General features: G+C 41.7%; 1 protein-coding gene across 2 annotated transcripts in view; it reads right to left on the bottom strand.

Annotated features, from left to right (window-relative positions):
* The window catches only part of lama4 (laminin, alpha 4), a 40,262-nt gene that overhangs the window by 1,309 nt on the left and 26,173 nt on the right, over positions 1–12,780 (bottom strand). The window contains exons 25-39 of one of the 2 annotated variants that reach the window (XM_072676694.1): positions 11,883–12,054; positions 11,655–11,786; positions 11,197–11,339; positions 10,481–10,610; positions 10,091–10,228; positions 9,210–9,343; positions 6,426–6,581; positions 5,638–5,776; positions 5,362–5,555; positions 4,993–5,182; positions 4,227–4,382; positions 2,619–2,787; positions 2,137–2,267; positions 1,369–1,462; positions 494–622 (exon numbers count right to left, since the gene is read on the bottom strand). In XM_072676694.1, coding sequence (XP_072532795.1) covers positions 494–622; positions 1,369–1,462; positions 2,137–2,267; positions 2,619–2,787; positions 4,227–4,382; positions 4,993–5,182; positions 5,362–5,555; positions 5,638–5,776; positions 6,426–6,581; positions 9,210–9,343; positions 10,091–10,228; positions 10,481–10,610; positions 11,197–11,339; positions 11,655–11,786; positions 11,883–12,054 — 2,207 coding nt within the window. The remainder of the gene's footprint in view (positions 1–493; positions 623–1,368; positions 1,463–2,136; positions 2,268–2,618; positions 2,788–4,226; positions 4,383–4,992; positions 5,183–5,361; positions 5,556–5,637; positions 5,777–6,425; positions 6,582–9,209; positions 9,344–10,090; positions 10,229–10,480; positions 10,611–11,196; positions 11,340–11,654; positions 11,787–11,882; positions 12,055–12,780) is intronic. The other variant, XM_072676695.1, reaches the window with a different exon arrangement.

Below are 12,780 nucleotides of genomic sequence, written 5' to 3'. Positions count from 1 at the left end.
TTCACCACAACATCGCATTGGTATTATTTTTATTATGTATTATTTAATAATAATAATTGTATATAAAATGTAAAGAATCATATGTTGTTCTAAAAATAGAATACATATAAATATAAGTGTAATTATTCATTCATTGCATTTATATTATAATTAAAATGGGTTTAAAAATAATTCTAGTTTTTATATTTTATTTTAAGCTTTACCAATTAGGATATGAAATAACACCAACAGCAATACAAAAAAAATACACAAATGAAGATGAAAAATTAAGATAAAAATAAACCTGTTTAAATATATCAATAAATATATAAATAAATAAATAAGGCTGTCAGAAAGATAAATATTGTAGGTATACTGGGAAAAGAATGTTAGATACAGGAGTCAGACAAGTCAAGTTGCAAGTTGCAAGTTATTTAAAAAGACCGGGGTGGAGGGGATGGAAGGGAATCAGTTTTGGGCTGAACTGTCACTCAAAGTGTTTGTGTTTACTAACCTGGAGCTCCTCCGATGAAGACAGGTGCTCTGAGGGACTCCGTGTTTGGGGTGTTGGGGCTAACGGGTCCCACCACATGGGTCACTTCAGAGTCCACATTCAACTGCACTACGTTAGAGTCTCTGATCACTGCAGACACACACAGAGTGTATACATCACAACACACAGAGAGAGCGAATCCACAGAACCTCTACTGCATGTGGAAAGTGCTCAATACACAAACACACGGATCAGCCAAAACATTCTGACCACTCCCAGAAGGCGTGAACAACGACGATTATGTCGTAACAGAGGCGCACGTGAAAGTCTAGGAGGTAAGTCTCAGTGGGACTGTAATGGTTGGTTCTCATTGTTGACGTGGGCAGAGTGAAGACTTGAATGCGCTAGGGCGATATCCCGGCTGCGTCGAACCAACAGAAGAGCCACTGTGGTACAAGTCTCAGAAGTGTTTAATGATGAGTATGAGAGAAGTGTGTCCCAACATATAGTGCAGCAACCCCTGCTGCATATGGGGCTGCGTGCAGACCAATCAGAGTGCCTATGCTGACCCCTGTGCACCAGCACCTACAAAGGACACGCAAGCGTTGGAACTGGACCTTGGAATGATGGAAGAAGGTGGCCTGGTTTGAGTCCAATCCGTGGCAGCACCACTTTACAACAGGGTTTTAAGAATCTGCTAGTTCATCTTGGAGCTCCCTCTACAAGGTGGTCATTAAGGTTTTGGCTCATCTGTGTGTTCTTTCTTTACAGATTTTTCTACAAACAGATGATTAATGTAGCATCCTCATATAAATCTGAATCAGGTAAATTACAATCACTATTATTTTGCCAGTGTGAATGTGCCAGAGCTGCTGTGTGACCTCTTGACGTCTTACCTGTGACTCTGTGCCAGTTTCCGTCACAGACTGCCCCCCTGGGTAAAACCTCTGTGGAGAACACCCCGACTCCACTGTTCACCTGAACTGTCACCTAAAACCAAGAGTAGACCATTACAGTCAGGGTGAAATTATGGTCTGAGCATTAATTCTCCTCTTTGGATGCACAGACTCTTTTGAGTCTTATCTGTCCTCTAGCCCTTCATCGGTGGTCAGCTTCTGTCCACAAAGCTGCTCCAGAAATTTGTGGAGTAATAAAGTGGTCAGTGAGTGGAAGCACAAGGTAGGTGTTTCTAACAAAGTGGTCAGTGAGTGGAAGCACAAGGTATGTGTTTCTAATAAAGTGGCCAGTGAGTGTAAGCACAAGGTAGGTGTTTCTAATAAAGTGACCAGTGAGTGTAAGCACAAGGTAGGTGTTTCTAATAAAGTGGCCAGTGAGTGTAAGCACAAGGTAGGTGTTTCTAATAAAGTGACCAGTGAGTGTAAGCACAAGATAGGTGTTTCTAATAAAGTGGCCAGTGAGTGGAAGCACAAGTTAGGTGTTTCTAATAAAGTGGCCAGTGAGTGGAAGCACAAGATAGGTGTTTCTAATAAAGTGGCCAATGAGTGGAAGCACAAGGTAGGTGTTTCTAATAAAGTGACCAGTGGATGAAGGCACAAGGTAGGTGTTTCTAATAAAGTGACCAGTGGATGAAGGCACAAGGTAGATGTTTAAAGTAGACAATGTGTTTATTGTGCATGATATAGTAATGCTGTGTTTACTGTTACCTGGCCCTGGTGGAGGTAGACGGTCAAGTACTCATCTGGTGAGGAGAAGACATGCAGTAGAACACCTGAGGCCACACGAGGGCGCACCTCCACCACCACCTCAAACTTCACCCCTAGGCTGAAGGAGTCATCTGCAGACAGACAGAATACAGATAAATGATTACAACAGGATATTTTACAGGAACAGCTTTACCACAATATGAAAGCAAGCTAGCAGCTACCAGTTAGCATGTCACCTTTTTTATTAAGCTAACTGGTGGATATTTGTTTCCATTCACTATTAGCAACATTACCATTAGACATCAGCACAAACTCAGCTTTTAAAGGAAAAACTAAAAACAGCCTTCAAAATGGAAGTTCAGTGTCATTGCTGGGGTAAAGTTAGGTTTAGGTTTTATTAATGTTAGGGTTAGGTTTAGGTTTTCATTAATGTTAGGGTTAGGTTTAGTTTATATAAATATATTTATAAACAGTACAATTACCCAGCACCACATAGCCCCCCTCCTCAGAGAAATAGGCCCCAGGCTCAACAGGACCCTCTAAACAAGGCGTGACTCCAAAACTGCGGGAAACCTCTGCAGTCGAGGAGATCCGGCGTCCGTTAAGCTGCAGATTCTTCACACAGCCCGAGAGACTAGACACTGAAGTCTTCTGATCAGAAAAACAGATTTAGATATTTTAATAGATCATAAATGCCTATCAGAGAAAGATAAAGACAATAGCGCTTCGGCAGGACAATATTGAGAGCATATACATATCATAACATAAATACGTTTCTGTGAGTGTGTGTATAAGGTTAATCATGTCAACAAAATGTTTTTTTATTCATCAGCGTTAACAAGAAGCCAAAAAATCCGCTTCAACTCCAAAACATCATAACAAAAGAACAATTTCCTCTTATTTCTACTGATCTCCTAATAGACAGGATGTGGTGTCTGCAGTAGCACCCGTCACACTTGCCCCATTATTACATTCCACCTTAAATGTACCAGTTACATTCAGGTGTCTGGTCATTTTTGGTGGAATGGAGAATGTGAATAAGATGCTGCAAATAAGGATCCAGTTTACTCCATAAAAATCCTGGGCTTCTCTGACCTTCTCCATCCTTTGAGTTTCTCTGAGTTTAGGTTTTGTTGAAGAAGACCAGTAACACCTGGACTTCAGGCATGAGCTTTTAGCGCCAAACAAAAAGTGTCCAGTGTATTACTGCACTGCAGCAGGCAACTAAAGCTGGGAAAATTAAACTCCTCATGTGTCCTGTGAAGCCTTGCTTGTGTTCCAGTCTGGGCTGTTTCAGGCTCTTCTATGTCATGGTCTGCGCCCTACTTCAGAGGACACGCTAAAAGAAATCACAAAAAGCTCCCGCTTTTGTCTCAGCTCTTATCGGCACAAGACCCTGCGAGTCACTATGAGTGCACCAGAGGTGTAGATGGGTGGGAACATCTACACTTAGACATCTCCACCCACTGTTAAACCAGTAGCAATCACATTTACTTCTGTAAAGAGTTGTACACTCGTAAAAATAAAGGTGCTACAAATGGTTCTTTGAGCAGGGCCATAGAGGAACTCTGTTTTTCCATGAAGAACCCTGTTTGTCATAGACACACCGTGTCAGTGTGAAACCCCTGATAGATAAAGAACGGTCTTCACAACCACACATCTCTATTACAAACGTGGTTCTTTATGGAACAAATTTGGTTCTTTTATGGCACCTTTATTTTTAATGTGTATGCTGTCCAGTTATGGTAGGAGTCTTCCAGAGGCTTCAGCCTAATGGCTCTCTTTGGGTGGATGAAAAACGCACATGAGTCTGTAGGCTAGTGTGGGACCAAAGCTAGGGACCCTGCACTTTCCTCAAGTGTGTGTTGGCTGCCTGGCAATGCCACATTGCGGTAGTTGGAAAGTGCCAGTAGCTGGCTTTTAATGGCTTTACCTTCCCAATGTCAGCTGGCTAGCACACGGGGAAGCTACGAATGGGTGGGTTAATTAGCAGTACCAAATTGGGAGAAAGGTATGTATAAAATGTATAAAAAAGACTTAAACTGTGACAATAAAATAGGAATAAATGAACACTTTAAGTGTATGTGTACCGGTATGTGTTTGTGAGCTTGCCCAGGTGGGACTCCTCCCACGTAGAGCGGATCCTGGAGGAGCAGAGAGACGTTTCTGTTCGGAAGTTTCTGCTCCACCACCAACAGCTCATCCACTATCAGCTTGCCCACAGTACCGTCTCTAATCACACTTATCTAGAACATACAGAGAGACAGAAAGAGGGATTATCTATGTGTTTACATCTTTCTTTAGCATGGTGTTGTATTACTAAAAATATGACAAACATTCATAAATATACACACATAGTAGTTCATAATTATCAAAGCTATGCAGTAAAACGAGCACTCTGGTCTATGCCCTATCTGTACCAGCAAACCCACTTAACTCAAAATACAGTTAAATAACCGCAATTATTGGCTCCTGGTCTTTTTGTGATGCCACAGCCTCCGTGGCTGGGAGTCCCAGAGAGTAACTGAACTGGCTCTCTCTGGATGAGCAGAGAGGCCCTCCCTCTCCCCCATCACGGTAGTGTTGCATTAGTGGCAGTTCGAAAAGATGCTGGAACTTCAGGGAGCATTGTGTGATAGAGGGTGTCCTAACTAGTGGGGAGGCATCATAAAATCTTCCAGCAATCTGTGTAATCAGCTAACCATGCTGGATAAACCTGATGGATAAAGTCAGCCCGATTTAGGTACCAACAGCGTCCCCTTTACTTGTCAAACAGCTGCTTTGAAAAGTTGTGCGGATCGCTAATAGTAAAAGAGGGTAAGAGTGTATGTATGTCTGTCTGTGTGTTTGTCTTACGTCATGCCACTGTCCATCGTTGTACGTGTCTGTGGTGCGAAGGCGGAGCTTCTGTTGACCCGAGCCGAAGATAAAGGTGAGTTTACCGTGGAACAGGTAGAGGGACAGGAAGTCCTCCTCAGGCTCGTCAGACATGTACAGCAGCACACCCGACGCTGACCGTGTCTTCAGAGACATGGAGAAACGAGACCTACACACACACACACACACATAATTTGACTTATTTGACTAAATTGAAATGCACCTTCAAAAATAGTTGCATTAACCTGAATTACATTCATTTAAATTCCTAGATGAGTCATATAATAAATATAATTAAACTAAATTATGTAATAAAATAATAACAACAAAAATAATAACATCTCTCACCTCTCTCTGATGCCCTCCGCGATGCCTTCATACTCCTGTCTGCTGTGGGCGGAGCCACTGTACTGGTGTGCATGTCTATTGGCCTGTGGGTGTGGCAACATGTAACAAGGCGTGGCCTCCGTCTCTGGAGCTGCTAGAGGGTCACTCTTCTGTCCCAGAATGCTCTGCAGCAGGCCGGGTTTATCCCTGCCCACCTGAGGAGCAAAAAAATTTTTTAGAACCATTAGTCTGTATGAGATGTGTACCCCCTGCTGTTGGCGTGTGTGTGTGTTTTACCTTGCGGGCCGATGTGGAGTGTGTTCTGTCTGCAGACAAAAGAGCAGCTGGTGGTCTCTCCACAGGACAGTCCTGCAGCGACACATTTCCGTTCTCAGTGTAACGCTGGAAATCCTCTGCTTCTATATCACGGTTATGTCTGCAGAGAGAGAGAGAGAAAGAGAGAGAGAGAGAGAGAGAGAGAGAGAGAGAGAGAGAGAAATAGGGACAGATATTTCTCCAGATTCCCTCAGAGGTTTCTGTACCATCGTAACTGTTATTTAATGGTGTGATTGGTGACTGAGGTGTGTGTAGAAGTCTCAGAATTCCCTCCTATGCTAAGTGAATCTCTCTTTTGTTGGCTGTAAGAGAGCTGTTCTAGCAGAAATACTCACAGTGAGAGCTAGCCAGGCTAAACTTCAGCCTCCACACATGGTGGAGGTAGTTTTAAACACTGTTACTGTAACTAAGACCCCCAAAGTGAACAATGAGAGACCCTCATATCCATCCACAGCAGCTCACTGTTTGTTATAATGTTAATAAAATCTGGTTGAGTTTGATGGGGCTGAGATTTGATGTGTTAAATAAGTGTATCAGTGTTTGACAGCAGACTCTTTTCACTGGTCAGATTTATTTGGACACAGATATTCAGTCTGTTACAGTTAACTCTGCTTATGGGGGAAGGTGGCTGAAGTGTTCAGAAACAGTAGGAGCTAGGACATAGTTCACAATGCTACAATCAGACATTGTTGCTGTGAAAGTTAAATTATTATCATTGTGTGTGTGTGTGTGTGTGTGTGTGTGTGTACCTGCTGATGTAAGTGTAGCTAATGCAGCCGCTGAAGTTCTGTATTTTATTGTCTGGAGATCCTCCATAGTAGAACATCTTCGGAGTGTTTTCAGACTGAGAAGAATCTGGATTCTTCTTTTCCTGCTTATCTTTGTCATCAACAACCAGCTGATACCTACAAAAAGAGCTAATTAATCACACACACTCTGCAAATACAAACAGGTCAATCCTGACCTACCATCTCAGATTGGCTTAATGGGTCCAGGAATAATGCCACTGAGCCTGAAAGATGGCATAGGCTTACTGTTCATTTAAATACAAATATAGGTGTAATCTATTCAATTTATTATATATATATATATATATATATATATATATATATATATATATATATATATATATATAATGCTCCTTTCATTTATTTGTGTATATATATATATATATACAGTGAGTCCAAGAAGTATTTGATCCCTTGCTGATTTTCTTCGTTGGCCCACTAATAAAGACATGATCATTCTATACTTTTAATGGTAGATGTATTCTTACATGGAGAGACAGAATATTAAAAAGAAAATCCAGAAAATAAATCTAAGGAATATATATTAATTGATTTGTATTTCATGGAGTGAAATAAGTATTTGATCCCTTAGTATTCATTAGCAGTTCTGGCTTTTACAGACCAGTTAGACACTTCCAATCAACTTGTTACCTGACCTGAAGCCACCTGTTCTCACTAATCACTTGTGTGAAAAACACCTGTCCACAGAATCAGACAGATCACACAGATTTCAAGTCTCCAACATGGGTAAAACCAAAGAGCTGTCACAGGACCTCAGAGTCAGAATTGTTGACCTTCACAAAGCTGGAATGGGCTACAAAAAGATTAGTAAGGTGTTGGATGTGAAAGTAACAACTATTGGTGCAATTATCAGAAAGTTTAAAGAGTATAACATGACAATCAACAGACCTCGGCCCGGTGCTCCAAAGAAGATTTCGCCTCGTGGGGTGGCAATGATGCTGAGAACAGTCAGAAATCGTCCTGCAACCACTCGGCAGGAGTTAGCAAATGACCTGAAGGCAGCTGGGACCACAGTTTGCAAGGAAACAATTGGCAACACTTTGCGCAACAATGGATTCACATCCTGCAGTGCCCGAAAGGTACCCCTGCTGAAGAGAGCACATGTGGAGGCGCGCCTCAAGTATGCCAATGATCATTTGAAAGATGAACCAAGTTATTGGGAGAAGGTTTTGTGGTCAGACGAGACCAAAATTGAACTTTTTGGCCTCAACTCCACCCGCCATGTGTGGAGGAAGAAAAATGCTGCCTATGACCCCAAGAACACTGTGCCCACCGTCAAGCATGGAGGTGGAAGCATAATGTTTTGGGGGTGTTTCTCTGCCAAGGGTACAGGGCTACTTCACCGCATCACTGGGAAGATGGATGGAGCCATGTACCGCACAATCCTGAGGGACAACCTCCTCCCCTCTGCCAGGGATCTGAAAATGGGCCGTGGTTGGGTCTTCCAACATGATAACGACCCTAAACATACAGCAAAGGCAACAAAGGATTGGCTCAAGAAAAATCACATTAAGGTCATGGAGTGGCCCAGCCAGTCGCCAGACCTCAATCCGATCGAAAATCTATGGAGGGAGCTGAAGGTCAGAGTTGCCAAGCGACAGCCCACCAACCTTCATGATTTAGAGAGGATCTGCAAAGAAGAGTGGGCCAAAATTCCCCCTGGTGTGTGTGCTAAACTTGTGGTTAACTACAACAAACGTCTCACCGCTGTGCTTGCAAACAAAGGCTTTGCCACTAAGTATTGAGTGTGTTTGGCAAGAGGGATCAAATACTTATTTTCCTCATTGAAATACAAATTAATTAAAATATATTCTTTAAAATTATATTCTGGATTTTTGTCTTGATATTCTGTCTCTCCATGTTAGAATATATCTACCATTAAAAGTGCAGAAGGATAGTGTCTTTATTAGTGGGCCAACGAAGAAAATCAGCAAGGGATCAAATACTTCTTGGACTCACTGTATATATATATATATATATATATATATACACACACACACCGACTAGCCACTTCATTAAAACACCGGCCTTGTTTCTACACTCATTGCCAATTATATCAGCTCCTCTTACCCTATAGGAGCATGTTGTAGTTCTATAATTACAGACTGTAGTCCATCTGTTTCTCTGTATACTTTTTTAGCCTTGTTTCACACTGTCCTTCAATTGTCATGACCCCACTCAGATCAGAACCAACTGAGTGGACAGTGAGTGGCCACAGTGTTTAAATACTCCAGCGGCACTGCTCTGTCTGAGCCACTCATACCAGAGCAACACACACTAACACAAAACTACCATGTCAGTGCAACAGCAGTGCTGTGAATGACCCACCACCCAAATACTACCTGCTCTGTGGTGGTCTAATGGGGTCCTGATTATTGTATAACAGGGTGAAAGGAGAGCTACAAAGTGTTTGTGTATGGTAAATGGAGCTGATATAATGGACAATGAGTTTTTTAGTTTTAATGAAGTGGCTGGACGGTGTGTGTGTATATATATATATATATATAGCTCAATTAGCCTACAGCAGTTTTGCCCCATCCACCCACACTGACGTTATAAGGAGTGTCTCAGCCAGGCCTGCTTTCAGAATGAGACACAATACGGGGCATTTAATTAGAATACGTAAACAAAAGATACAAACAAAACCTTGCATCTCCAAAACGGCAACTTGGGGACAGCAGAAGAAACCTGGGAAAACAGAGTTTAAAGAAAAAAAGTTCTTACTTCTGCTTGTTCACAGACACCACCAGGAAGTGAGATCGTCCGTCGCTGTAATTCTTTTTGTGCGATCTGACTTTGGTTCCCCTGGAGTGGAGCACAACGGCACCATTCTCCAGCGAGAGAGAGAACTCGTCCGACTGAAACACACACATGCAAGAAACACCCTGAAATTCTGCACCCTCTTTTCTACAAACTTTTTTCAGGACAAAAATCAGACGTCGACTTGATGGTCTTATTATTGCCATATCTTAATTACGTTACAAACTGAGGAAACTTTTTGCTATTTTCTTATGGCCTTCTCCTTCTTTGTTGACATCAATTATTTCAGAGTGATAGGCAGATTAAAGCCCATTGGTACGTTTTATTGGGACAAGGTTTGAGAAGTCAGAGTATTTATAAAGCATTGAAATTTGGTCTGTCTTAACAATTATTATGAACAAGCCATAGCCCTTGCAAGCTAATTTAGGTCTAAAAGTTTTCTAGGAGCTCTATGGGTGTCCCTACATTTGCCTGGTGCGCCTTTCATTTATTTAGCTTTAAAATTGTACAAAACAAAACATAATATAGTAGTCTTGTTTTAAAATGCTGAAAATAATGTTTTGACAAGAGGTGTCCAAACTTTTACATACCACAAAATAGTGGACACCACAGATGGACACCAAAATACACCCCTTATAAAATACTCGAACCTTAAAGAAATGCTATTACTAATCAAAATCCCAATTAACAATTATTTCGCCAAGTAATGTAGTCCAGTCCAGATTGGCAAATTAATAATAAATATATAATTAATAAATAATAAACATTCTTTAGCCAAACAGCTTTTTAAACCAGAACTATCCATCTTATGAGTGTTCTTATTAGTATTATTAGAAGTAACGCACCCCCTCACTGTGGTAGAAAAGCAGGCCGGAAGGCTGCAGCGTTCTGAAGTTCAGTCCTCCTTCAAACAAACTGAATGGGGAGATCTTCGCTGTGGAGCTCAGGTAACCCTCACCTGTGAAATACGCCTGACGGGACATCTGTACACAGAAAACAAACAAAATACTTCAGCAAATCCAGTTCTCTAAAATTCTGTCTACAGTAGTTCAGCCCCACTACATCACTTTAGCCTCTGCCCCTCAGTCTACAGCAGTTTAGCCCTTCCCCTTTTAGTCTATAGCACTTTAGCACCACCCATTCAGCCTACAGTAGTTTACATTGTGTTGCTGAAAGGTTGATCACTGAGAATCTAAACAGTGCATAGAATAGAAATAGTTTTTTGAGGTACGCACAAAAGATTCCTCTGGGCAGCCGCTGCTAATGCCAATGGTTCCCGGCTCCTCCAGCAGGTTAAAGTCTTTCTTCTGGAACTGGAATCCCTTCACACAGCCCTTCAGTCCCACCAAAGAGGACAGTTCAGGTCTGCACACAAACGCACAAACATTTATAGACCAAATCAAAGTGTTTGTAAACATGCAGGTTTACAGTTGCACTGGGTGGATAACTGTGATTCGATCAGTGGGTGAATGGCAGCAGTTACTGAACCAAGAACCAAAACTGTTATTCAGTTTTATTCAGTTATTCAGTTATTCGGTAGTATTCAGATCCCTGTTTGACCTTGTGGAGTCGCCAGTAATGACAGAAGTATAGATATATACCATCTATAGGGTATATCATAAATACTGGACACCAGAGACACACTGGACACCACAGAATCACTGGATATCACAGAATCACTGGGCACCACAGAATCACTGGATATCACAGAATCACTGGATATCACAATCACTGGACACCACAGAATCACTGGATATCACAGAATCACTGGATATCACAATCACTGGACACCACAGAATCACTGGATATCACAGAATCACTGGATATCACAGAAACACTGGACACCACAGAATCACTGGATATCACAGAATCACTGGACACCACAGAATCACCGGATATCACAGTGTTAGTTATGAGAGTGTATACACTGAATACATGAGTGTGTGTTTACCTGGACAGAAGAAGGCTGGATGGAGCTCCTCCAATGTAAATATCAGAGAAAGGCAACGGTTTCTTCTCATTCTCCATGGATTTCACAAATCCTCTGTCCACCAGCAAAACAACCTTCTTAGAGAAGTGGTAAATCACCGACACCTGGGGCAATTACGCAGAATGAGGTAATTACTAAACTTAAGAGAGTAAAGATAATGGGGTAGGTACAGACTCTGGAGGAGTAGTCAGTCGAGTAATAACTGACAGTGGAGGAATACTGCTATCACTGACCATATGAAAAAAGCACTGCATTGCATTGCATTCTGCATTGACTACTAATAAAATCCTGAAGCTCCAACTATAGACAAAAACAATCTAACTGAACCCACAACACTTACACTAAGGGTAACCTGTGATTATAAGGCCTTTGAACAGGTGTTTTACAGGATATAGAGGTGCAGATGACAGAAAATGAACCTCGTGATATCGGGCGTCGTTTATCTGCAGTTTGGCCAAGTTGCTCTCCATGACGATGGGGCCGTTACTGAAGCCAAAATCATACACCAGACGCAGGAATCCATTTTTCAACTCGAGTATGAAGAAATTTGTCTGAAGAAAAACAAACACAACGGCTGTGTTTACTCTGTTTACAGTCTTTTTTAGACGAGTTTACCTGATCAAAGACTGTAACGAATTAACATCTACCTGATTAACCATAAGGAAAAGGATGCCGTTGTTGGCTACTGTTCGGACTTCAATATCGAACCTGGTGACCACTCCAATTCTGCCCCGTCTCTCAATGTTATTGATCAGAGCATAACCCGTACCGTCAAACAGATAACTCGTCACTCTGCCCTGAGAGAACGCCAGCTTGTACCTGCAGAGACAGACAGGACATTGATAATATAATAATAATAATATGTAGACAGTGTTACACAAAAAAACCTTTTTTGTTCACTTTTTGACATAATGTTCTTTACATTGGTTCAAAATTTCATAAATAATGGACCAATAGAAATGCCTTAAAAATGACATTGAAAGTTATGATCTTTTCTCCATATCTGGTCCAGGTTGTTCATGTTGGTTGGAGGAAGTGTGATATTCCAATAGTACCACTGATTCAGAGTTCGTCTAGGAGCTGCACTTTGCTGGACTGCTGGACTGCAGCAAGGTTCTCTTGTATCTTTCTGTATTTATCCATCCTTCAGTGTTAACAAGATGCCCTGTCCCCAATGAGGAACAGCATCTCCACAACATGATGTTGCCACCACACTGTTGGGATGGTGTTTGTTGAGGAACGGGCAGTGTTAGGTTTGTACCACACGTAGAAATTTAAGATTAGTCCAAAATGCTACATTTTTCATCTCATAAGAGCACAAAATCTGATCCCACACTTTAGCTGGGTCACCCTGATGGCCTTCTTCTAGCCACTGTCCCATTACACCTTGATTTCCTGCGCCTTTTAGGATTTTATATGTGGTATAGTGTAGCCCTGCTTGAGACTGGGGTGAAGGTGCACCAGTAATGATTTCAAGAGCTCTTCACACAGAAGTTCTAATCAAAGTGTCATCTGTAATCTAGACTACTCTGATGGCTTACTACT

This window comes from Salminus brasiliensis, chromosome 1, assembly GCF_030463535.1.
Source record: "Salminus brasiliensis chromosome 1, fSalBra1.hap2, whole genome shotgun sequence".
Lineage (NCBI taxonomy): Eukaryota > Metazoa > Chordata > Actinopteri > Characiformes > Bryconidae > Salminus > Salminus brasiliensis.
This window is presented reverse-complemented; position numbering and strand designations above follow the sequence as displayed.